Here is a 27,859-nt window from a genome sequence, read left to right as displayed (position 1 = left end):
GAGAGTCTGAGAAAGCCAAGATTTGCATGGTGCCAAATCTATATATTGACATATTCTTTTAAGAAAAATATTTTGGATCACCCTATCACCTCTATTTCTAAAAATACATATTGAACAATAGTTAACATTCATTTTCCAGGCATAGACAGAGTACTGTGAATTGCAGATAGCAACCTAAGCACATTCCTTTCAAAAGATTATAGACATAATTCAAAAGATTATAGACTCCTTAACAAGGAGCTACAAACACATGTATAAACTCTCATTTCCCCTGACTTACGCTCAACACTTAAATGCTGGCAATGATATCACCATATACACTATGGAAAAAGAACTATGCCCCACTAAAATAAATATGCAAAAAAAGAGCATTTAATTGTACCTAGAAAAAATTCTAGTATGAATTATATGGAGTTTAATCATTTAATGGGTCTTGAAATATTGGGTGCCCGACACATTCTTACACAGTGGAAAGTATAAACATCAGACAGTTTTTGTGTCCAGAACCCAATGCATCTTTATTACAGTCTTGCACTGAGGCTCAAACTTTGATTTGATAGCTAAAATTGTCAAATGAAAGAAGGTTTAAGCGTTACGAGAAGACAAAGCACTACCTGAAGAGGACGATGGTACTACAATGCATAACTAACAGCCTGGAAGGTCTGAAGTAGTAAATACTTGCCCTCAGGGTTGATTATCAAATATAAAACTTCAGGAAAGCCTGCTTAAATGCACACTACCCCATCATGAAATTGTTGTTATAGCATAAGGTTTTAAGAGTTAAAGTATTAAGTGCCTGTCAAATTGTATTAAGTAATATTAGAAATGCAGTAGTTTAAAGCCATTTCAGAGATGCAATTGTCCCTATCTGATAGCAGAGAGCAAAACAGTCGATCCTTTGGCTACATTGCTATCAAGCGAGTAGGTTTAAATACTAGAAGGTCTGTCAGAACTCACACAGATTCTCCTGTTGCTACAAGAACAGCAAAAAAGGGTGGTTAAATGTTCCATCTGCAGGAATGAAATAGTACATACAAAAAGATATTTGTTGTGTCTGATGAATCCTGAACTTCACCATGCTGGGAAACAGAAGCAGCTGAAGAGGAGCCACTTTAATGAAGCCCCACGGGAGTACAAAGAGAGAGATAATTGCAGCTTTGTATCACTGCACATCAACCTGAGTAACTTCTGTTAGGGAGTTCAAATGCAATTTCACAAATTAATGCAAAAAACATTTTTTTTGTTGTTAAAAACAAACAAAAAAACCCCACACAGCACTTATGGAGAAGGCATTCATAAAAGAACAATGCGCTTAAGTTGTAAGAACAAAAGACAGACATTCCTCCTGGAGGAAAAAAGCCGAGTTGTTACTATGAAGCTTCTCCAGTGCAAACGCTATGGGAAAAACGAGCTGAAATTCTGTCCAGATCTGGAAAGACTCATTTTATTTGTGACACTAGGAGATCACAAATCAGTGTTCTGCAGCTAGACACGCAGATAGATGACTGACACTTTCTGCTCAGACGAGCTTCCAAGCAAAATAATGGTTTTGAGGAAATGATAGCTATGAAAGAACAGCATGTATCCTACATTTTCCCTTCAGTAGCAAAAGGCCTCAGCACCGAGGAAAATATGAAAACAGCAGAAGAGTTTGAAGTCAACTGTAACATGTAATTTTTAATGCTTGCCTCTGTGCATCTCACTTAGCAAAGCACAAAGTACTGATTTTCAGTACGAAATAGTAAAATGAAGAGATAATCTAGTGTAACTAATATTCTAATTATAGAAGCATGTTTATTACTCCAAGATTCCCCTTCACAGCAACACGAACAAACAGAAATGCAATAAAATCCTACCGTTTCCCGCTTTACAAAGTTATGACCTATTTATTCATGAAGATTCAAAACTAGGATTCAACGAAGATTTTAGGATTTAAGCCAGAAGCAGCGGTGTTCAGAATTACTTTCACGAACACAGGCACTGAAAACAAACGATTAAGAGAACAATTTGCAGTTCTACATTTTAGATTATTAAAATATCTTTTCCAGATCTAAGGTTACATGTGAATATTCTGTCAAGACATCCCCTCCCTTTCTGTTGCTACACTGCCATCATTTGTGTTCAGAGACAAGGAAAGAAACTTGCGACGGCAAAAACAAGTTTCTCGGTTTGCCAGCTCAAAAGGGAAAAAATAAACATCAAATGCTACCAACAAGGAGCGATGGATCGACATGGTACAAGTGTTAGTGGTACAAACAAAAACTGGGACGCATCAAGTCTCACAATTCCTGAGCATACGAGACTATTTTTACTTTATGTATTCCAGTAGGAACAAGGCTCTACAACAGTAGTGAGTGCTAAGCACGGTGCATATATGTTTTATATATTAAATGCAAAATAGGAAGGAAAATTCTCTTTAAAAAACTCCATGAGTACAGTTTTAACATTTTTCTTTCCAAAAAGAAAATGTTCAGCAATGTTTTTCTAAAAAGCTCAGCAAAGGCCTCTCACCGATACCTGTCATAGGCCAACTAGAACAAAAAACCCAACCAACCTCAGGACTCCTGGTGTCCCTCACTTCCCAGTGACAAAAGAGCAGTGAGTAGAGGGGCAGCACAAGACGGGTAACTGGCAGGGGATGGGAGAGGGAAGGCGTGTTGGGACGGAGAATAACTACAGAAGGGCTTTAACCCATCTTTTCAAACCAATTCATGAAATCAAAGGCCCACTTCTTTAAGCTATGTATTATATCTGTTTTCATAAGATGCACAGCAGATTATGCATAAGGGAAAAGACAAACCGCAAGCTTCTTTATCAGCTTATTTCCACATTATATGTTGTCATCTCATAAAAAGTTATTAGAACACATTCGTCCAAAACTATGTCACAGCCCGATCCTGTATGTCAATTATTTAAGAGTTTAATGCAACCCCCGCAGCCCCATTTTTTAATGCTTTAAAATCTTAGCAAAGTTAGGAACTGACTCCCAACCTAACAACTTTGCAGCAATTCACCCGAAACACCACAGAGAGCAAGCCTTCGCTCTCTTTACACACACAACCAACCAACCTGCATGCTTGACGAGAAGACAACCTGCCCTGGAAAGCTACCAATCTCAGTTTCTGCCAAAAGCACTTTAATATCACCACAATCCCTATTTTAAAGGCAAGGTGTTTTCCCCCGCCACGTGAAGCAAAATATACACTCAATACAACAAACTATTAATATAGAACTACTACAGAAAGGCACAATCATAAATTAAATTAATACGGCACTGACAATGCCAAGACATTTAGTGCATTTTTGGCCTTTCCGCTCCGCATGCAATTGTTTGCTGCTGCGCAAAGTTATGTTACCAAATTCCATCAAAGGTGAATCTTATTGCACTCCAAGTCTTCCACTAGTCTGCATGAAAGATCATTCAAGCATCACGCTGGCTATAGGTAGCAGGCACTAAGTAAGCAGATTTAAATGTATCCAAGACACTTCAGGAAAAGGGGTTGAAAACATGAGAACTGTAAAATTGCATGCCCCTCCCCCCCCAACAGGTTTTAAGTTTCCTTTAACACTACTCACCTATTTTAGTCAGGAGTGTGGTATCTAGACCAATGCATAAACAAAAAACCCACGCCAAAATAAAGAAAGTGCATAAGCAGCAAACCATCACGTCACATTAATGTGAAGACTTTGGCCAGCCACTGAAATGAGACTGTGAGTCCCTAATATTCAAATGAGGAGGTTTTCCATTTTAAAGAAAACCTACTTTTTATCTTCATTGTCCTTCAAATACATATTGGTATACAACGGGAAAAGTTATACAAACTATACAGAAGAGACATTATGTACCTGTAACGAGTGTTTGAAGTGCTCTCTCCTTCCTGTTTATCAAGCCTGAGAAACAGAGGACTGAGACAACCCTGGAACACTAAACAGGCTGGTTAGACAGATTCGAGGTATCCGAGATTTATGAACTTTTACTCGTACTAACAACTCAATTCACAAGCTGGCAAGTGAAAGCCAAGAAAGTACTGCCTTTAAGACAGAGCATTCAGGGCTAATAAAGCCAGCCCTAAATATGAGCAGAGCTATGCACGATTAACAAACGATTCTGGGTATGACGTTTCCTTGAAGAAGACTTCCTTGACTTCAGAACAAAGAGTATCTGAACCTTGGCAGAAGTACATAAAAATGACTCTGCAGACACTGCTTGAGTGTTTGGCAGAAAAATTACTGAAGGACAACAGATTACATGAGGCTCCCAAAATGTCAAACATCCACCATACCCAAATTTGCTAGAGTTCCTCCTGGAGTCATCTTCAGCTGGGGTTAAATCAGCTATTAAGATACCTAAATTGGTACGACCTACCATACACATCAGATGTCTAAGCTGCCACTGACTCAATGCAGCCTTGACCAAATCAGTTTGCTTTAAAACAAGCACGTGCTGCTCAGCTGAGCCACCTTCTAGACTCCACTGACATACAGACCAAACCTGCACGGACAGGGCTTCAGCATCTTCACACGTACAGCGAGTGTGTCAGCCTCAGACTCAAGCCCAGCCTTAATGGCCCTGACACTCCTTTCCATGACCGCCACGCGTAAGAGCTGCTGAAACAGCTAGGCTGCCGACGAGATGGACTACTTCTGCTGTATCTACCTTTGAGCACTGTTGTAGTGTTTTGGTTTTATCTAGTGCAAAGTGGCTTATTCAGAGCTGTTCTAGGCAGGATTGTTACACTTACAGCTGGGAGCAAGACTATTTGGGTACTAGAGGTCATCTAATTCACATTAATGCTCGCTGTCAACGCTGCAGCTAAGCATTATGTGGCAAACACTAGAACAGAAAGGATTACGCTGCTTCGTGAAAGCTGTAACATTTGCTGGTTGAGGCAAAACTACCATCTCTCAGCATCTGCATAGCCCGCAATACTACCTGAAGCAGAGGTACTGTTTGTTACATTCCAAAATCTTCTCCTTTTCAGAGATTTGTTTGAAGCCATCCAACCCTTTGACCTAGAAGGGTGCCTCTACCCTCCTGTTTCAAAGTGGTTTAGTGCTTTTAAGGCTAAATGTAGTTACCTTCACTGCCACCAAGTAAAAAAAAAATTACTACTTCAGTCTGAAAAAACCTCAGTACACTCATACTGCCACGCTATATGATGGTGTTCCCTCTTCTCATCTGTATTTGGTATGCATATATGTATTTTTATTTATCATTATGGCTAAAGTTTAATCAGAGCATTTTCTACACAGAATTCCTGAGCGTTTACTCACACAGTCACAGAGAAAGACCAGGGCCCTACTTTCATCTTAGCAAGTACATCTTCATCTGGAGAGAGAAAGAGATTGCAGGAAGGGAAATCCCTCAAGTGATGCAATGCCACTGCTTCACAACCGCCATCACACAAACATTGGCTTCCCAAAGCATTAGACAGTGTTCCACATCAGGAGTTTACAAAATGAGGAAAACTGGAACTAAAGCAGCAGCAGACAGGACAGCAGCAAGTATGCAGATACTGGTATAGAAGGAGATTAATCCTAGAGCACTAAGGATTTGAAATAAACTTGGATGTCAGAGGTTTGCAGGGGAGGTGCAGGTTGATCTGTTGGGATTTGGGGATGCTCCTCACCCACTCCGCAGGAAAAAGCCGTCTGGACTCGAAGGTCCAGATGTTAAACCCCACAGCAAACAGGAAGCAAAGCATTCTGCCAAAGGGTTTTAATAATGGATTGTAAATAAGCAGTTGTTGTCCAACATCCAATATCGGAACAAAACATATGGTATAGAACATATACTCCTGTTTAGACTTACTGAATGAACTCCGTACCCAAATTTTACTGTAACAAGTTTTGTATCTACTGATTTAAAGCTTCTTTCTCTCAAAAAAAAAAACCAGTATTCTTTAAATAACAATTGGAATGCTTTTTTTTTTCCCCAATCCCTAAAATACTTCCATGGCAAAAGCCATAAAGCCAGTTTAGAAAAATACCTGTAAAACATACGTTGCATCATCTAAATACGTACATTACACGGGTACGTGACAAAGACTTCTGGAAAAGTTTTGAATTAGAGTAACGAATGGGGCTACCTTAACTCAATAGCTTGACCTTTTCACAACCTGCTTGAGACCTCGGGTAATTTCACATATCCAAAGGGACTTAACAGATATGCATCTTCTTTCCTTTATGAAATCCTTTTCTATTATTTCCAGAAAAAAAAAAGTTCCTCGGGAAGAGTCCTGGTTTTTATATGCATCACATAATGACACAGTAATACTCTCAACTCCAGCAGTATCTGCTACTATAGTACAAAGATACTAAGATACAACACGAAATAAGCAAGATATTTTTAACCAAGGAAACTAGAGTTAGACCTTCCCAGTAACAGTCAAGATCATAACAGAGTGATATTTTAAGATATTTTAACATGGGCTGTCTCTTGCACAAAATTACAAACATTTTGTTTTGACTTACCGTTTATTTATTGCACTCAAGCAGCAATAGAGTCAATTTTTGTGACACAACACCAAACAGTAAGATTTGAGAAAGCTTTGAGGGGGAGGGATGAGTTAGGAAGAACACTTTAGGAGCTATTAGAAGTTTCGCAAGCCAGCTTTCCAAGGCCAGCTTTTCATTTGGAACAAAATAAGAGCAGCTGCCCATGCTGAAGCGAGGTCAGCTTTGTTCCTGCCTGCCTCCCACCTGGACCACCAAGGCACTGCCTCATTGCTGACCTTCAGCAGTGGAAGATTCTTTGGTGGGCTGAAGCAGCGAGAAACTGGTGTAGAAAACCAAATGCTAGCATAAGAAAACAGGGAGGAGGAAAAATTTCTGTGTGTCTTACACAGTAGTCTATTGTCTTGAGTTTATAATAGCAAATGTCATTATATGAAGGCTAGCAGTCAAAAGTAACCCACAAAGCCCCCCCCAATTTCCTCTCAGTCCTCCTTCCAGTTTTTGTGGGTTTGCAGTCACTGTCCTATCCAATATTTCCTCAAAACCTGCTTTGTAGAAAATTCAAAACTAGTAAAGTTTGGATATGTAAGTACAGAGCCATCAAATGTGCAAGCTAGAGAAAACAGCCCATAATTGTTGAACTTTTTTTTGACCATTCATGCACTTTTTTTGCATTCATGCAGTACAAAGTTTTGCTTTAATAACACTCACCAAGCACTCAAACCTCAAGCACAAAAAACACACCTCTCCCTCACCGTCTCTCAACCACATCGTCTCCTTAATTACCCGAGTCCAGAATTCCAGAAGAGGAGGAGACTGCGTGTTAAACAGATGCGTAGTCAAAATGCTGCGAAGGAAAGAGCTTCAAAGAGAGGCTGGTTGGTTATCTCTGTGATCAGCTTACGTCCACCCATACAGCGAGGGACTCCAAGCAGAGCTACCCAAAGACCCAGGTGTGCAAAAACATCTCCCGGAGTCCGCACGTAAGCCAAGGACTGAAGGACAGCTTTTTCCAAGCACAGCACCTTGACATTTCAGCAGTACTGTTATATTATGCTGGTGACATGTATCTAAGGCCAACCTCAGGAGCTGAACCATTCTTTAGGAATGGTTCAGTCACTTCAATGCGAGACCACACCAGGTCTTAACACAGGTAGAAGATTACCAAACCTTTGGCCATTTGTGGTAGAGATGGGGAGCTGCTGGTCCTCTGAATTTAGTCATGTCAATATGAGAAGACAGCACAACTTATTCAAGAATGCACACAGCTTATAAAGCCAGGGAGGGAAAAGGTGGAATAATCTCATTCAGCTGAAATTAAGCTTCAGCAACAGCAGCTGCTTAGGAAGAGCATTGCCTGGGGAAGGGAACAGAAGCTCTAATGCTCAGAGGGTGTAAGCCCTACCCAAAGAACAGCTTCTCTATAGAGAATTCCCCAAAGAGCTGGAGAACAAGCAAGCTGCTACAGGGTCAGAAACACCCTGATCATCAGGGATGTAAACGTGTATGCTCTGGTCCCACAAAGTCCGGATTCCTGGAAGAAGTCTGATCCTACAAAACAAAGTACTTGTTCAGTTAAACTTAACCGAGATTTGAGATTAACTAGCAATAAAAACCAGAAGTTTGCCTTGCTGCAGAGCAAGCCTAAAATGTGGTTTATATCACCAGGGAAGTTCCAGGTCCTTTTCAGATTCCCCTGCTCGAGAACAACGTCCCTCACTGAAGCTGAAGAGTACTGTTTTAGACACAAGAGCTATCCAAGCTGTGACCTGGGAGTGCTTTGTCCTCTAAGCCTCCCATCAGTTGAGAAATCTGGGAGGAGAAACAGAATTGTGCAGCTACAGGTAACTACACAACAGGCCCTGGAACTGAAGTTTCTTTGGTCACATGGGAGCCATGAGAGAAAACTAAATAAACGAAAGTTTTTTGGTTCCCCTTTCCTTACCCTGGGTTGGGACAAAAGAGAAAGAAAAGTATGTCTCAGTATCTTAAACCTAGAAAACAGGAATGGCTCCCCGGGAAATCTCTGGAACCACAAAAGTCAACATCCAAGGCTGAGAGAGCAACGCTTCTGGATGACCCCAGTCCAAGACAGATCACTGCTAAGGCACTGGTCTCATTCTCATGAGCAACCAGTCAAATGCCAGGCCTGTAGTCACAGGAGTGAGAGTTGCGGGGGACTACGCGAATGACTACAGTGCAGCTTGACAGGGACCGATATCCCTCCTCGCTTGCCAATATCAAAAAGCAGAGGAGAAAGCATCCATCATTCCCTGACTGTGGCGAACTCAGTGTAGGAGAGATCTCTCCGAGCTCACACTGATATGGAGCTGGAGGAAAAGAGAGTACTGTACAACCGAGCAAGCTGGCAGTGCTGGGCCTTTAACGAGCTTCCTCAAGTCAAAGCGATAGGCATCTGCTGTTACTGAAATTAGAAGGCCAAAGTATATATTACCACACGCATTATCTCACACCAGGCATCTGCAGAGTCCAGAACTTCCTGAAGTACTGGCAGAATCACTATGGACAAGAGACATATGCAGAATTTAAAGACAAGTCTGTACACAACACACGCAGTCTTGCATGGAGGTCACGTAAGTACAAAGCACTGATGCAGACCCAATGGCTAGGCAATCTTGTTTTCATGGAAGGACAGCTCATGAGATGATCAAAAAAAGATAATGATCTTGTAGGAGCAAAGCCGTAGTGCTAAAGAATTCTGAATTGCTCTTATGTCTGCTAAACACAGATAACAGAATTTCTGCACACAGTGCTAAAGAGCTTGGAGCATTCAGTGAATCAAGCATCACCATAAGCACTTTGCTGGGGATACATCCCTTCAAAAGAGATTATCCTGATAAAGTACTCCCTGTTTTCTCCTAAAATCTTTGAGGTCTTTGGTGTTGAGTAGGAACAAAACAGCAGGATCCCCAAACAAAGTAGTCCTGCATCTAAAAGAAAGCATAAACACGTCTCAGACAAGAGACCTACAAACAGTGGAAAGAGGAATCTTGCAGTCTCACAAGTCAGTCACCCCTCTAGTACTTCACTTAGCTAACAGATAAAATTACTCATGTTACAGACGTAATCATAAAAGTCCCCCAAACAGAGAAATATTTAGATTTTTGTTCTTTCCATCAACAACATCTCAAAGCACTCCGGAAAATAAGTATTTTCTAATTTGTAAAACAGGAATGGCAGCTGTTTGTTTCTTTGAAAAGTTACGTTGGACCATGAAACTTAAATTGCTTTCTGTGTTTCCAAAATAATTGCCCCTCTCAACAAAGCCTTAGAGCATAGGAGTCTCATCTACTCTTTGATGCAGTTCCAACTCCTCTGTTCCAGGAAAGCTGTTCCATACTGCTGTGACTGAGTATATGTTACCTGATTTTTCCAAAACACAGCATTGCATCCATTTAAGACAATTCTGTTTGGACATTACAGTTTGAGATAACAGGAAAAGCACATACATCATTAGTTCTGTGTTCTTCTTGTCACCACACTTTCTTTTGAGCATGAAACAACCTATATATGTATCATTAGCAACAAATACTCTAAGAACCTTTAATTTCATTGAAAGAGGGTAACACAAGAATAAGATGCACGCTGCCTTACACCTCTTCATAGCACCAGAACATGTCTTCAGTTCTGTGGTACAAGTCTCAGTCAAGGACAGGCTCTGTCTCATATGGGCTATAAAACTACATTCTACACAGCCTAGAATCCAACTGTCTCTCTCTACAGGGGCTTTGCAGTTCAAAGCTAATGCGAAAGTCGCACTTCAGACTTGTGTAAAGTCCCCCCATGACAGAGGTGATGAAGCATGTTTCCAAAACAGTAGCTAGGAATTCCTGTATTATAGATGCTAACAGTCCCAGACTCTTTAACAGTTGTACACAAGCCCCTGTAGTCATCAGGCTGTTCATAATTGTGCTGCAGCACAGCCCACCCAAACACCTGGAACATGACAGCAGATTGTCGTCACTTTTCAATATTCTAGGGAGGTTCTCACTTAGTAATGCCAGCTTGCAACGATGCGTTATCCCCGACAGCAAGCCCAAAAGGCAGTACCACCACGCAGGCAGAAACACTACGCTCAGTCCATGCAGCTTCATTTGATTTGAAACCAGTTTCGGGTTTTCTCCTAACTTTTAGGAAGCTCAGACCAGCCCGGCTCTCAGGAGACACGCACTTACTTCTAAGATCAGATCCATTCCAGCCAATTAAGAGTCCGAATAGATGTGTAACAGGACAGAGCTTTTACAGTAGGCGGTCTAAAATTTGCACTCTGAATCCTGAGGAATGGCGGGGAAGCATGCAGAAACCAGTCAAATCGGAACAAGTTAGTTTTAAACAAGTCGTGCTACATGAAGCTAAAGTAGTGAAATTGTTATCTTTCAGTGAAACGAGTGGGTCTGCTGCCTGCAGTACAACTCCCATTTGTGGCTTTTCCAGTGGCACGAACAACTGGGGACATTCCCTGATGGGCAGCAAAGGTTTGCAGCGCCTGACCTTACACTACAGCATTTGAAACTCAGCTGAGATACAGTCTCTACTTTACCTAGTTCTCCATTTCCACAAGACTAAACTCCCCCAGGTTATTTCTGACAGGGTGAAGGAGGTTGCAAACTGACAGATATTGTGCGGTGGAGGGTTACACAGCTTGGCTCCCTGTGGGAAGCCAAGTGGAAGCGTATGGGGAAACGCAACGCTCCCGAGTTTCTCAACACTAGCCCTGGCGATCACTGCACCTTCCTCTGCTTTCAAAGGGCACCCACATTCCAGTAGAATCTGCTCTAAATATTGATTTATAGCAGATGTAGTTTAAAGAGAGTTTACAAGGAAAGCATTTTCTGATCTTTTGTCTACCCTCTGAAGGGAAAGCATGAAAACAAAAAACAATGTTAAGTCATAAAAAAAAAAATTGCTGTAGTCCTCAGCAATTTTTAATTCCCCTTCCATCACTAAACATCTGGTTTTTGTTAGAAAACACTGTAAAGTGATTTTCCAAAACCTTTGACATGCATTCTGCTCAATAGGTCCCAAAAGCTCAAGAAGGAGAGCTTCAAAGTAAGAGTTGTTGTTTATTAAGCCCTACTAATGAAATCGGTCTAACCATTTTCTTCTGTCTAACCATTCCCTACTACTTGCAAGGGCAAGAGGATAGGGACTTAGCACGTTAAGATGATGCTCATTTAATAGAAGAAAAGGACACTACGCTGAGGAACTATTATTCAAGTAGACTCAGTCTGACGAGCCAAGGAAAAGCTGCCTCTGCACAACTCGGGACTCTCAAGATACCTATGTGATTAAGTTACTTCAGAACAAATTAGTGCTCCGTGAACTGATTACACCATAAATAAGCCCAATAGGAAAGAGAGAAGCCACCGACAGACACAGTACCCTCCTGACAGCACCTGAGCTCTACTGCTCTCATCCAGAACAAACACCAAAAAGCTGTCAGTGCCAAAAGGATTTCTGGTCCTTTTACTCAAAATCCACAAAAGTATGTCAAAGCAGATGCAATATCTACAGTAGATAACTGATCACAAGAATCCTACACTTTCATTTTCTCTCATCACTCAAAGCACAAATTGCAGCTCTCTCCCCGGCCTAATAATTATTCGTACGGCTGCATTTTGTTCTTCTCCAGTAGCAGCATGAAACTTGATTTGAGCTGCAGGAACCCAGCCAGTGACTGTACAAGCTGCTGTTGTGACAGCACAAAGCAGAAGCCAACTCGGCAGGTAACTGGACTTGAAGTCGGAGAGATCTTCCCCAGTCAGCTTGAAATAGTAATTTTATAGGGGAGAAAATAGGTTGTCTTTATCTACCACAGGTTACCAAAGGAAAACTTTGATCCCAAGAAGGACAGGTATAATAAATACCAAGACATACCACCGTAAAAAGCTATTAAAGGTGGAGGTTTTGTACTCTGCAGCAATTCAAGAGACATTTGCAATCTTCTATCAAGTCAGTATTAAGAATGCAAGCACTTAGGTATCAAAGCACAACATTCCCTTGTTAGAAAGGAGTACTTCTAGTGCTTGCCCGTTATATTCTCTTGCCCACTGACTCAATACTTTGGAAGGTCTCAAATACTATACCTGCTGTTACAACAGAATTCATTCATGCTTCCAAAGTAATCCTGGGGAATCCTGGAGGGCTAATGTCAACAATTCATGCTTCCTAATGCCATACTTCAAGTAACTCAAATGCACGTGAAGCTCCTTCTTCACTTTTCTAACTTTCACAGCCATGGAAGTAATTCCAAAGCATTAGAAACCAATAACGAAACCTAAATGCATACGCACCTAGAGTCACGGGGGTTACATGACCTGAGTGTTCAGTATCACCAGTAACCTGATTGTTGAGGCCAGCTGCCAGCAACTCCCTCGCATGGAACTGGGGGAGTTCTCGCCACGGTTCCACCAAAAGAACTCCTCCAACTACCAGCCTCCAACAAGGAGTTAGTGATGGCTATGAAGAGGAGGAACCAGGAATGAAGATCCACCTGTGTTTGCACAGGGGGAAAGTATTAACCTAACGGTCCATTGAACCAACAGATGGGATGTGCACAAGAAGATGAACATCTTTGCTTGCCAGAAATTGGGATCATACAGTTTTATTTAGACAGGGCGTATTATTCACCTACTTAAGACCTGTAAGAAAGCTATACTGTCGTCAAATATTGTTCTACAGAGATACTAAGCTGGTTTTGTTTCAGTTATAGACACCTCTTTCCCTGTCAGACATGTATACCCCACACCAAAAAAACCCTACAAACCCCCAAAATACCAAAAAAAACCCCCACCTTAAACACCTCCCATATTCCCCCCCCCCCCCCCCCCCCAACTCCAGTTGAGCATCCCATCATTCCCAGGTGATTATTCTGAAAACTTACATCCCTCTCTCACTCAAAGTTCAGCACTCACTGGAATATTTCTGCACAAGTAAACCTTGTAATCATCTCGGACACCAGCAGACCTAGACTTGAGTTCCACAGCATTAACCATGGTGCATGAAAACAACAGTTAAGACAACTCAACCAAATAAAATAAACATTACAATTTTTGATTTTGTTAAATATCTCTAATAGCTTGAAAATAAAAATCAGCAATCCTAGCTATGTTGTGATGAGCTAGTAGCGAACTTACACCTAAGAGTTTGGTGGTCAGAGGAAGGTTTTCACAGATCATATGATCACAACTGATGACAGTCTTCCTCTTCATCATGAGGCCCAAGTCAACGCAAGGAATGGCCTCTCCCACGACTTGATGATTTTGAAACAAACTCTGTAGTCTAGCAAAGGGGTTTATTAAAAATCTTGAGTAAGGTTCATACACAGTTAATGAACAGTCTTACACCCCACCCCACCCCTGACATTTACACACTAACAAGAGACAGCATAAGAGTTTTAAGCCTCCTTTCTTACAGTAATACCAGTTTTGACAATGCTGAAAAGAGTCTGCCTCAAACAAATGGCCTGAGTTTTGTAAAACAGGAGACTAGAAAATTCCCCAAATGGTGCCTAAGCATAGAGTTAATAAAATAGGTTTTAAAGTCGAGTGCATAGCATTGAAGCGATGCATGCATATTTTATCAATACTCTGAAAAAAAACTTGAGACTTATTACTTCATGCAGTGCTTTCCCCCCAAATATACCCATATACCCTCAGAAGGCGAAACAATTTTCAGTTTTCTTCGGCACCTCCAGAAGGCAGAGTGGCAAAAAATAAGTACTCCAGGGGAAAAAAAACAAAAGGCACTGATTCATATGCAATTAGCTTGGCTAAATTTACTACTGAAACCATTGCTACTCCAGCTGTCCTTGACACTTGCATGGCAGGAACAATGGGACATGACAAGCATCCTCTTACGATCTATTGCAGTTTTCAGGCTGACACACTAACTTAAAATCGGTGACAGCTACAGTTCTTGAGCTGCTGCATTAATGGAATTAGCACAAAACCAGTTACGCACCTTATTCAAGCATCCATGCCACAGCAGCTACAAAACAAATGAAGGCAGCCAGTGCTTTACCCACCTCTGCTAAACCCACCACCCTAAAAGCATCAGTACTCTGAAAATAACATGTTTCTTTCTATTCAAAGATTCAGTTTACACAGTGACAGACAAGCAAAGCAAAATAGAACTGGTATCTGGAAAGCTAGAAGGAAGGATGTAAAGGGAGGAAACTTGTTAATATCCTGTACAGCACTAGTTCCCACTGTTTTACCTTCCCTAAATAAGGGTTAGACTGAAAGACTGAGAGCAGACCAAAATTTTTGAGGTCAAGTTGCACATTAGTTTCTAAGAACAAAGCAGCTTTCTCTTTTCTCTATTAGCCTGTCTTTCTGGAATCATTTACAGAAGTTATATGCAGAAGCCATTCCTAGTAAAACACATTTAGGCTCTGGTGTTTAAGATGTTAGAAAAGCCTACAAAAGCGTCTTAAAATGTAAACGTCCTTTCTGTGCATCCAAAAGAGCACTAACTGAAATCCACCGCATCACTGTTCTGGCACACGTCCACCAGCCTTGCCCCAGACAACAGTATAAATACACAAAAGCTCTTTTATAAGGGTTCAGAGAAAGTGCAAAAGAATCCAAATCCTCAAAGGAGGGGCTTTAATGTCTCAGACCCTATGCTATCTTTATAAGGGCACTAATTTGTACAGCACACATTTTATCTGCACTACAATAACAACGCAGATGAACATTAACCAGATACCTTGTGGTGTCTGCCAGGTGTTTAAATATTTTGCAACTCAAATGCTGAAATACTATCTGCAGTCCAAATGCCTAAGATTATCCAGTGAGAACATGTGTATATTTCCATCAGCTATGTAAACCACATTTTTTTCATTTGTTACATTTTAAGCAACCAGAGTTACCAACATACAAACATATACTACCGGCATTCTATTTTGAAGGTTGATTTCATCAGGAAGATTTAACTCACAAATGTTTTCATTTTGAGAATAGGAACACTGAAAAATATTTACAGAAACATTTAATCCAAAAGACTACATATTTATCTGCAATATGCAAGCCCTATACAATCTTTAAAAAAAAAGCTCTGATATTGTATATTTTGATAAGTTTAGGTGTATACTGTGTATTGTATCTACTATGAAAGAAAACATAATTCTGTACTATGTATTAAACAATATTCTTCTCTCGGTCTAAGTTAGAAAATACACTTATAGAATCACAGAATGGTTTGGGTCGGAAGGGACCTCTAAAGGCCACCTAGTCCAACCCCCTGCCATGGGCAGGGACATCTTCAGCCAGACCAGGTTGCTCAGAGCCCCATCCAACCTGGCCTTGAATGGTTCCAGGGATGGGGCATCTCCCACCTCTACGGGCAACCTGTGCCAGCGCTTCACCACCCTCAGCGTAAACAATTTCTTCCTTAAATCTAGTCTAAATTTACCCTCTTATTTTAAAACCATTCCCCCTTGTCCTATCGGTATTGGCCCTGCCAAAAAGCCTGTCCCCATCTTTCTTCTAAGTCCCCTGTAAGTGCTGAAAGGCCGCAATAAGGTCTCCCTGCAGCCTTCTCTTCTCCAGGCTGAACCACCCCAGCTCTCTCAGCCTGTCCTCACAGGAGAGGTGCTCCAGCCCTCTGATGATTTTTCGTGGCCTCCTCTGGACCTGCTCCAACAGGTCCGTGTCTTTCCTGTGCCGAGAGCTCCAGAGCTGGACACAGTTCTGAGCATGATATACGTTCTCTCCGTTCCCCAATATATTTTTTCGTGAAAGTGATGTACAGCTCTTACAAACCATCCACTTCTGTGAGTGTCACTACAGAACTCCCCATCCAGTTTGGCCAGATCTCTACTCACTCTTTGCTTCTAGGAAAGAGGGTTTGAGAAAAGAGATAGGATGACTTTTTGCAGCTTGAAATATGTTCCACCACCAGAACTTTAACCCGAGAGTTTTATATGTTAATATATTACTATGCTAATATATCAACTTTACTACTTTTCCTCCTTAAATTACTATGTTAATATATTTACTTTACTGCTTTTCCTCCTTCACCTACACTAGACGTCAAGTGAAACCATATACAACATCATTATTAGCAACAAAAATGAAAGGCCCAGAGGAATCACTAAGTTTTTTTATATCGTGTCAGTTATCTTTCTGAAGAGGAAAGAGACATACCAATCTTACAGCCCAGTTAGAAAGAAATTAAAATACTTCTTATATTTGCATCACATGACTACTCTATGGCTCAGATAAAACTGTCAACATTGACAAAGTCAGCTGCTTGAACAGGGGCAGAAAGCTCAGGTTATCTCATACCTGAGGTTCAAGACTATTTTAAACAGGTAAATGGATTAAAATTAAAAAGATATATACCCCTAGAAAGACAATCCACTGCAGAGTTTTCATTAAAACAAATACATCTGACTACCACAGAATGAGCAGGCAGCAAGGTAGATCAGCAGTAACACAAGAGATGTTCTCCATCCAGGATCATCAGAAAAAACAGGATATGCCCTACTGTCACATACCTTTGATGCCTGGGGAGTAGAAATCACGTGAACAGTGCTGGGCTTAACTCCATTTGCCTTAGGTCGCTTATAAAGGGCAAATCTGCTTTTCCTGCGTCCTCTGTCACCATTGGGGAGGGATCCATTATACCTAGAAATAAACAACAAAAGTTTGGCATAAAAGCCCACCAATCTGGAATACAGGAGAGCATCTATTTGGTCACAATATCCTGTCGTCATCAAATGCATGGTCAAAACCAAAGAAAGTAACACAACCATGGTAGATTTTGTTTCCTGAGTTATGAGCATTCAAACATTCTTTCCCTCCAATGGTTGAAATTTTATTCATTATTAATACAGTCATCAACTACAAATTAAATACTGAGTTGTTCAGCCACAGAAATACTTCTTCACCTCTAGAATTAAAGGAATTTGGGAGAACAAATCCTAAGTCCTCTCTGTAATTTCAGCACATGGGGAGTTTTAAAAATGTCTTTACTGTCCCCTTCCCCACATCTCATGCAGGAACGGAGAAGACAAGAGGAAGAACAGGTGTGATGTGGAAAAACAAAGTAATTTAGGGGGAAGTCAAACTAAGTGAAGGAATTTTACTCTACTCACCGAGGGGGTTTTTTTAGGTTTTTTTTTTTTTCCTTTTTTGTTTTTAAACTCTAATCCTAAAGGCTTCATCTATTATTAAGGAAAGAGGATGCAAGTGTTTTTATGTGAGTGTATCTGAAGGCTTGCTAATGATTTCCTTTATCAGGTGTAACACAGTAGCCTTCGACAGTTCTTTCATCTCTCTCTGAGGACAGACGCAACAGATTAATTATTCAGAGATGTCTTAAGCCTCAAGGGGACATAGCCCATTCCCCAGGGAAGGAATCAACTGGAAATTTCTTTGTAAGGCATAAGCATTAAATTCACCACCACCCCACCCCAAAGACTTAGGACAAGTAGATGCTTCTCATCACAGCACTGTCACCTCTAACATTCTTGATAACTCTCAGCTGGGCTATGAAGATCTCTCAGGGCTTTGCTTTACTGCATGGAAGCCTCTTCCATTCCTGATCCTCAGAGATTTCAGACTTTTGCCTGAAGAACTACAAATATTATTCCACTTAGAAATCCCATTTGTCTCATGGTGAGGTCTATTCTATACTGATCACATATATCCCTCTCCTACAGCCTTTCTGATTAAAAGCTAACATCACACTCAGGAAAAGAATCTGAAAAGGAGAAGAGTAAGATTCAAAGGTGACTAACTCCTTGTAAAGCGCAGGAGGTTAAAGAAAAAGTTAGGAGAACTCATTATCTGTTTAGAGATACACTTCGAAGTAGTTCAGCTCTACATCCACCACACCACCTGCAGGTTAAAATTCCCTGCTTGCTCATTTGCTTGCAAAAGGATACAAGGCTCTCCAAGCGCGTTCTCTTGTTACACAAACTAGTTAGTCACATATACAGAATGTAACGATAAGAAAAAAAGAGATGCTGGGTTACTGCATTGCTTTTCCTACTCCATGATTGTCATAGAACTGCTCTTACAGCCCGAGCCTTGTATCCTTTTGCAAGCAAATGGATAATGGTAGTGGATGAAAGCAAGTGGTCTCTTGTGAAGGCTGCGGAGCGCTGCCCTGCAGAAGCCTTACTGCTTACTTCAGGCAAGGATCACCTGGTGTCACGTGGAAAAATAGTTTAAAAATTCACATGCACAGTGTCTAAATACCAGCGATCTGAATTGCAGGACTGCTGAATGTTGGTGAGCGCAAACAAGAACAGATTTAAGATTGAAATAACCTCAAATTTAAGTACTCCAGAACATAAAAACAGACTTTTTAAATACACGTTTAATACATGATGCTAGAGACACATAGTAAGTTAAGAGCTTTTCAGCTGGGCTACAACTGAACTTGCTCTCTCACTCCCATTTTCATAGGGAAGACTACTGTATCTTTCTGGAATATTAGAAGAGATTCCCCAACACAGCAGAAAAACAACAGGAGTAAGTCACTATTATTTCATGCCAGGCCTACTCATATCTTGGGAACTTGTTACTAACCTTACGCAAGAAGAGTAGCACTCAGTTAACACAGTGGATCCTTGTCACAAGAAACCAGTTCCTAGAAAGATGTATCGATACGATCCACAGGCAACTTAAATACCAGCCCTTAAAATAGGAATGATTTGATTCTCCAGCTTGAATCTTCCTAGGTATATACACAGGCTTTCTTTCAAAGACAATATATTACCATGAATATGCCAGCAAGTTTCAACTTGCCTGAAGACAACATTCTTTCTACAAGTATTTTTATCTGAAAACCTAAGAAAGCAGTAACTCCTTCAGAAATAACATGTAACTAGTATCATCACCAGCTCTATATTCTGTAATTAAAGTTTTTTTCTATTTGTGTAACTGAATTTAATGTAAGTAGTTAAGTAGTGAATTTGAATTTAAGTAGTTCCACTGAAAGTTAAAGCCAGGCTAGCGGGGTTATTTTGGTTGTTTTTTCTCATGTTCACAAAACAACTCTAACTGGGAAAGGCTACTTGGTTTCATTTCAGGTCTCTGTGGGATTTAATTATCTTTAAAAGGAGAAAGAAAGAAGCCACTCAAGGTTAAAATGCCTTTTGGAAACTTGAAATAGGAAGGAAATAAAAGCAAAGTGAAAGTTTAATTCATTCATCCTGATTAGCACCAACAAGCTTTCACAAAGGTTTTCTTTGTGCCAATTTCTAAATTTCGTTTGCGCAAAAGGGCAGGAGGAATTGAGTGGTAGTTTTACTATTTGTTATGCTTTAATTATAGACCCGCAAGTTTTATTTTGATCTGACACTGGTAAAAAGAGCTAGGACGATTACAAGGCATACGTATGTGTTTTACAGGAGAAAAAATGAGTGTCAGAGAACTTGCCTTCTTCCTCTCCACAGCCAGCAAATGCCTTTATTTTCTCCCAGGCCAGGGCTCTCGACTTTTTCACCACAAACCAACCCTCCCCATGGCACCTGGGCCACACCTTTCCCTGCCACGACCTAAACAATCTACATGCCAAATGAGCCGATATTAATGCCATGGGATCTTGTCAGCCACAACAGGACCCGCACCCACCCACCCAGCACCTCTGTCCTGGTAAGCGTGCAACTCGGATCGCTCTTGAGGCAGCAGACCCGCGTTCGCTTCTTGGCAAGGCCCTGCCTTTCCAAACCGAGCCGTCGCACGGGACGCAGTGGGTTTCAGCCTTCAGGAGGAGCAACACAAGCATGTCCACCCACACCTTGCCAAGTCAGCTTTTCTAAGCACAGGCACAAGGAGCTATCGCAAGCGAAGCAGCCCTCTCCTGTTCTTTCTCAACTGCTCACCCAGGCACTGCTCAGTTGAACAACAGCTGCCTCCTCCCAGGCAGCAGCAGGATGGAACTGCAAAGGAAGAGGAGGGATAAGGAATGATCTGAATTCTCTCAGTGCCAGGAGGCACACAAGGCACGAACATCGTTCTTCCACTTCGGTCGGTCTGCGGCTGCGTGCTCTGGAGTCCCAAGGGCCACCGCGCAGTCTTCTGTTGGTTTTTTTTCCCTCAAGACACGACCGATCCAGTTCCATCTCCTCCTCCTCACTTCATTACTGATTTTCTCCATCTCCGAGTTGATGCTCATCGCTTCTCGGCCTTTTGGCTAAGATCAAGTGTAGTATCTGATCTTATCAGTTTTAGGGATAAGGAATAAGGCCACAAATTCCCTGTCACTGAACGCTGGGAGACTCCAAGCTTCCCCATAGCCAACAGGAGCTTCATAAACAGAACAGAAGCTCCTTGTTGAATCCTCTCACACCCCCTCTCCACAAGCATCAGCCCATTTCCCTTCTCCCAGCACCCTCCCAATAGTTCCAGAAGCCTGATACAGCTTAGGGACCAGCACATTAGCATGCCAACTCTTTGCTTCGCAAGACAACCAGCACTACCAAAAGACAACCTGCAGCTGGAACTCTCCCCCACCCCACCAAAAAGCCTAGAACAAATGTTGTTTCCCACTAATAAAATGAACAAGGAAAAAAGATCAAATTTCACAGAGAGAGGACGACCATTTCTGAGACCATCCTGCTCACACGCAGACCTACAGGGCACTTCTGAAGTTCTCCAGATGTTCCAAAGCACCAGACCAACGCATGTGGCAATAGCAGCCCTAGACTTTTTCCAAAAGCTTCTCAGTGACAGCAATACCAGGACAACAAGCATTATGAAACCTCGTGGGGTAATTACCTCTGTTGATAGCACTATTCCTTGCAAATAAGGGAGTGGTGCTGGCATAGGCGATGGGCACCATAATTATCAAAGCCAGTTTCCTACAGATTTACATCAAACAGTTGAGGACTTTGGTATACAATGAACTGCAAACTCCAATTAAGTTTTTCCCATGGTTGGGATATGTAATGAAAGCCTCTCCTCTGCACGGATTCATGGCTGTCTACAGAGCAAGACCACACACGCTCCCTCCCACAGTCCAAGCACTGTGGCAAGTTCCTATTTTCTACAAGTCTTGTAGGAACCTACTTGACTACTTCAGAGATCATCAACAAGTTTTGAATCATTTCTGGGATGGCTTGTTACACAAGCTTTTTTATTTTGGTTTTGTTTTTTTTTAAAAGGAATCAGGCTTAGCCAGTGGCAAAGAATAAACAAGATCTCTGTTATTTAGGACAAGAGCTCTAAAAACCATGACCTCCCCTTGAAAAGTTAGACTTCAACTCAGGGAATTTATCCCCAAAATTAAGGGGAATATCTACTAGCTACCAGACATAGAGGCTGCTGCATGTAGCTGATTGTTTTTTCGCCCACAGTGCTATGAAAATACAAACTATCATAGAACTTAAATACTTCTTCATACCTATGCTACCTACCTCCTAAAAGACTACAAACTGAACAAGCCATAATTTTCACAGGTAATATTTCCTCTGGACAAAAGGGAGTAATTCCACTTTGCTTTCCTCACCGACTGCTAACAGTTCTATTGCACACCTCATCATTTTTAGATGCAAACCGTCCCATTTCACAGGCTTAGCTTTGAACAGATGACAGGCTACAGTTCAGTAGTCACCATAGTTCTAATGGGTGAGAGAAAGCACACCTTTGCTGTGCTAAACGACAAAGCTGCAGAAGTATTAGCAACAGCTTTCACTGAAGTCAGTCTCGAGTGAATTTTTCCTTTTAAGTGCATTCTGATTCCATGTTTGGTATCATTCAGTAGTATATACTCAGCACATATCAAAAATTCAGTGTGTGCTTACACCGTGTTTTTACCGTCACTGAGCTAGTGGGGGCCAACACTGCTGCCAAAAGCAGCAGTCCCACCTTTCATTTGCTGTTTTGTTCCTGCTACTTCTCGGCCTGGTTCATGTGAAGGGGAAACAAAAACAGATTTATACTTTAAATTTCATTTTAAACCACATCAATTCCTCGTTCTCCAATTCGCTGCAAAGCCACAGAAGCACTTATATCAGCAGCGAGGGAAAAATGGCACAGAGGGCAGGAGAGATTCCTTTAGAAGTATTGTAAGTCTACAGTTATCATGACATCTACAACATTAGAAGTCTAAAGATACATTATTCACCTTCGCAATATCCAGCCCCAGAGCTTTTCACAACTGTATGCTGAAGTCCTGACTAACTGGAAAGCCCTCTTCTGCTGAAGCATCCAACATTTACTCCCTTGAACACAGATTAAAAGGAAAAAAAGCCACATGCTAGTTTATATCTAAACACAAACAGAAAGCTTCAACATATGCAACGCTGACAACAAAATAAGTGAACTTGTGTCTCCTTTTATGTAACAGCCCTGCCAGTACTTCTTACTCTTCACACCAGCCGCCTTGTATCATACTGAACAATTCATTTCGCATCTAGGAGAAGTGATGTACTATCTCAGCAAAACAACCTGATGGCTTGGGATTTTCTTTTTTTTTTTTTAAAGACAATATTTATTCAATATATTTTTCTGCATCAGACCTTGATAAAACAAGCACTTGCTGTCTGCCAATTAGCTGAGAATTTCAGTGAAATAGGACAGTGAAGTTATTCTCAAACTTAATCTCATTGGGAAGTGTTGCCAGACAGGAAAAGCAAAGATAAGTAGTACTTCTGTACCAACAGGACAGCACTGGTTTATTTTCTCCTTTGAACTCTATTCTCTGGTACTGTGTATCAGTATTAAAGATATTAACTCAATATGAATTTAAGTCTAAGCTTGCCTCCAGCCATTATTACGTGCATCAATTTCTGTCTCAGAAGCAGCCTCCACCACCAGAGGTATGGTTAATCATCAGTCTGTTCCTGTGGTGAAGTTTTGGCAGTGAACGCAAGACTGCTTCTTGAACAGCGCAGTGCTTCACAGATGACTACAACAGATTACAACAAAAACATTTAATGTTGAAGTTCCTTGGAAGTTGGAAGGAGGATACTGTTGTCCCCTTCCTCCTCATCCCCCGGCACTGAAAAACTCATTCTTCAGTGGTCAGAGCTCAACAAGCCCAGACTGAGCAGAAGGTTGCCTTCTGTCTTGCAAAGGCGCGCTTTCCCCATCGCATCGCACATAGCTTTGGCAAAGTGTACAGTTGCTTCCTGATCACAGAACGACAGAAAACAGAGCTAGATGGACCTCCAAGGAGTCACCTAGTCCATCCCCAACTCGAGGGTTTCATCCAGTCCATCCACGACATTTCCATTTCAGTTAGTCTGGAAAATCCAGGCCTCCCTACCTTGTTTCAACATCTTTAGAGTTAAAACTCTCCCCATGCATGCAGCAAGGGAGATTTAGGTCAAAGCAAGTCTCCTGCCAAATCCACCAAACAACCTCTTCTCTATTCCTTTTCACAGCAGGCTCACGTGCTAGAAGATTTGATTCCCATCTGACTTCTTTCTTTCTGAAGGAAAACATTTTAAGAACTTACAGTAGCAAATTAAAGTAGCCTTAAGTAGAGTTTTTGTTACTGTAATAACTATAGCAATGAGTAACTCGTGGGTAAGCAAAGGGCTTCCATCCTTTGAGTAACAAGAGCCACTGATTCAAGACCTTTGGTTTATGCAACCATGAAGGAAGACTTGAATGAAAGAGAGTCCCACCTCAGACTCTGCTGGCTAAGACATCTCTGTGAGCATAAATGCTTCCTAATCACTACCAGTAGCACACCTTAATAAAGCAGTCTTCCTGCAGAGCAAGAAAATCCAAACCAGCAAGTTCTGAAGTCCCAAATGATCTCCTCTCTTTCCCCAATTAAGAGCAATGGTTTTGCATCTGTGAACTTGACCATCCCTGAGAAAGGTGTGTTGGAGTAGTTAATACTGGCCATAATCAGCTTTTTTTTTTTTTTTGAGACAAGTGTTTGTTCTTACAACTTGCATCTGTGAAGTCATTTTACTCTCATAAAACACTTTAGGAAGTATTCCCTTCTCCGATACTTTTGGAATATTCTTTGGCATACTGATCAAACCTGTGCGTTCACCACAAGCCGTCTCTTCCCAGCACCAAAAATTTTAGCCCTGCCTGCCTAGTTTACTGCTACCTGTACAGTCCTAGAGCCTTCAAAGAGGCTGCAGTGGTTCACTGAAATGCAGTCTGACCTGATAACCCCTATACTTATTAGGCAGATTTTTCAGAGAAGCCTGATTTGCATTGCTGGCTAGTGATTAGGGGTTATTTTTCTTTTTTTTTTAGCTACCCTTCAAAAGTTGCTCCTAATTGCTCCTGCTACCATTAGGAATCTAGCAGTCAGCTTGACCAAAAGCTGTATACTGTGCTTATGGTGCTTTTATGTTCAAATACATACAGCGTTTTTCTGATCAGAATCAGAAGTGTGGATTAGCTGAACACATGGCTAAAAGGTTATGTACACCATGGAAGAAAAAAAAAAAAAAAGTCTTTCAGAGGCACCTACAACATATCAGATAAGGTAGAACCTACTTCCCTCCTTCATGAGGTATACAAATTAAGTAGAACCTTATCTACTGAAAACACTGCAAGAAATCACATGTGAAGTAACTGGGGTTCTCCAGGGTGACCTTACTTCTCCCTTGGTGTTCTGGAACAGAACTGGTTGCTCTTCTTGTTTGCTGGGAAAAAGCATATTTTTGAGGGGGAAAAGCCTATTTCTGGCTGCTATGGCCTCTCCTCATTTCCCTCCCATCGCCAAGTGATGAAAGGAACAGGTACGCTACCATTCAGATAAATTCACAGGCTGCTTTTCAAACTATTCCACTCCACACATTCCCTCCACTGTCCGCAGGACTACCCCGCTATCGTAACAACTGGAACATAATAATTAAAAAAAAAATCAGGTTTGTTTTAGGGAGAATATTTATAGAAAATACAACTGACTAATCCTCATGCATGTTTACCTTACCTAATACAGGCAATTCAAGAAAATACACACCTGATCTATATTAACTTCATCCTATACAAAAAGTTAAAGATGCTATTGGCTGGCAAATAACAAATCAATTGTCTAAGAACTGCTTTTGATCAGCTTTATTTAGAGTACACATCCAGCTTCCTTCAAAAATCCCAAACCTCTCTGCTACTTTGATACTCTCCTTCTCACTGATGTGGGGGGAAAAAAATTATAGAGCAAGAAAATACAGAAGCAAAGTAGCAAAAGCAACCAGTCTCAAAGTGAGTGGCCCAGGAGTCGGGCTTTATTACTCTAACTACTTGTAACATACGATGACCGAAATCCAGCTCTGAGCATAGTTTTGACACTCATGTAAACTAGCTGATATTTCTTCTGGGGTGGGAGGAACTTACTATAGAAAACTTATAATTCTCTTTGACCATATTTTTCTTAGCAAGTGGTTTGTTACTTGCCCCAGATTATTTTTCTGGAAAATAATTTGTTACTTCTGCTTGTGTGAAGGACAGCAGACCCTTGCCACCATTTTTGAAAGATGTAAGTTTCTGCAGAAGTTTCAAATGTCATTGCAACTTTAGTTTAATTAAAGAAATTCAAGATCTTCAATTACATGTGTTAATGACAATGTGGAAATAGGTATTTCAAGAGGCAGTAATGGAGGATATTTGCTGCATAGGCTTCTGCAAGACAACTATATAAGCAGCACAAGAGTTTGATTAACAGCTAATACTCTAGAAGAGCCTGAAGGAACATACTGATGCAGACTACTAGAGCATCAGGATAAGCTTCAATTAAAGCAGTCGAATAACCTGGCAGTTCCAAACAACTTAATAGCTGAAAACCTATACAGGCAGCCCAGTTAAACACCACAGCCAGAGAAAGGAATGATTATAGTTTTACCTACAACACAGATTTCTTAGAAGCCATCCACAGCCATGACACTAGTAGGGAAAAAGAGCAGCTACCTTTAACAGGAGAGAAAAAAAAAAAAAACACCAAAACCCCACATTTAAGATACTATTATACCAATTCCAATAGAAGTAATGTGCCAGAAGAGCATCAGAATGCAAGGGGGTTTCCTTTTAGAAAGCAAAGGGTAAGGGAATCTGTTCTTTCACATAATGACTTCTTTCACAATCCTTATTTCCAACATTTTACTGCTCCCCCCAGCATTCATTTAACAAGGAGGCAATTTTATTCAGTGCTTTGAGCCCATCTCCAAAGCTGTCAACTAAAACCATTCACCACTGCATAAAACCAACAATGCTAGTGCACAGCAAAATACAGGGTATAAACTAATCAAGTTCATTTCAAAGCATGCTTTTTATTCTAGCTAAAAGAGCATGAGGTGGGCAAAGTACCATCTTTAGAGAATCTTCTTTCCAACCCTAAACCTTTCATACTATAGAGGAAATGCTGTTCATCTGAGAACTATCTATAATCTAGCCAAATGCCACTGAAATTGTTTGATACGGCATTTTGTTAAACTAAATACAGATAGGCACGATAGAAAGCGAGATCTAGCTTTTACTGCATTCAAAAGAAGTCAGATAAACACAAAATCTCTTTCAAAGGAAAGTACTATGCACAGCTGGGTTTGGATGCAAAGAGAGAAAGAAGTGAAGGAGGAAGACTGTTTATCCAAAACACCAGAGGCTTAGGATCCACACACTTTTGTTTGGAAACAATTTACAATCTCCTCTTAAATACCAGGTTAAAAAAAAAAGGCTGAAAGTTCCAAAATTAAGACCAATTAAGCTTCACATACCACAAGGGGACAAGAGACTTCAAAACACACCTGCCCTGACATACTAAACATGCTCCCAGCCCAGCTATTTGTGCTTCATACATGCTCGAAGGTGCAAAAGCAAGCTGTTCAAATTTTAGTCTGAGGAATGAATGGTAATAACACCATGTTACAACTGAAACTTCACTACATTAAACATTATGGAGAAACTGTATTTGATTCAAAGGACCATTTGGGCCATTTTAAAAAAAAAAAAAAAAAACAAAAAACAAACATGCACAATTCAGACAATTCATTTCCTAAGCAACCAAATGCTTTCCCCAAAACACTATCAAGGACTATTTGACAGTTCACATTTTCATAAGAAAAAGTGATAGCTTTCTTATAACTTCAGTTATCCTCCAAATACACACAGTTGTAATATCATTTTTGTGATTCCACAGACAAGAAGTTCCAGCATGTCTGTTACTTACAGCTTTTTCAGACACTCAAGCATGACAAGAATCTTCTCAGGTTCATTCCAGTATCATTTAGCACAGAGGAAGAGATAGAATTTGCATCCATTTTGTGAATATAGGTAATCTAGCAGGCAGTGTACTGAATAGAAAGTGAAGCGCTCAACTACTGTATCCTGACCTGCAACATCTGTGTCAAATCCTATTAAGTTTAACATCCCTTTTAGTTTCCCAGGGAAAAGACAGCCTTACAAATGCACAGCTCCTGTTCAATCTGCTTAACAGAATCCCAAATGTTCGCCTC

At 40.9% G+C, this 27,859-nt stretch overlaps 1 protein-coding gene across 2 annotated transcripts in view; it reads right to left on the bottom strand.

Annotated features, from left to right (window-relative positions):
* The window catches only part of PELI2 (pellino E3 ubiquitin protein ligase family member 2), an 87,298-nt gene that overhangs the window by 43,457 nt on the left and 15,982 nt on the right, over positions 1 to 27,859 (bottom strand). For both annotated transcript variants that reach the window (XR_014228784.1, XM_082317850.1), the window contains exon 2: positions 16,982 to 17,111. Coding sequence is in view for 1 of the 2 variants with exons in the window: in XM_082317850.1 (XP_082173976.1) it covers positions 16,982 to 17,111 (130 nt within the window). In the remaining variant the exon portion in view is untranslated. The remainder of the gene's footprint in view (positions 1 to 16,981; positions 17,112 to 27,859) is intronic.

This window comes from Platalea leucorodia (assembly GCF_965183815.1).
Source record: "Platalea leucorodia genome assembly, chromosome: 7".
NCBI lineage: Eukaryota > Metazoa > Chordata > Aves > Pelecaniformes > Threskiornithidae > Platalea > Platalea leucorodia.
The sequence above is the reverse complement of the archived record's forward strand: the minus strand, read 5'-3'. Positions and strand labels throughout refer to the sequence as shown.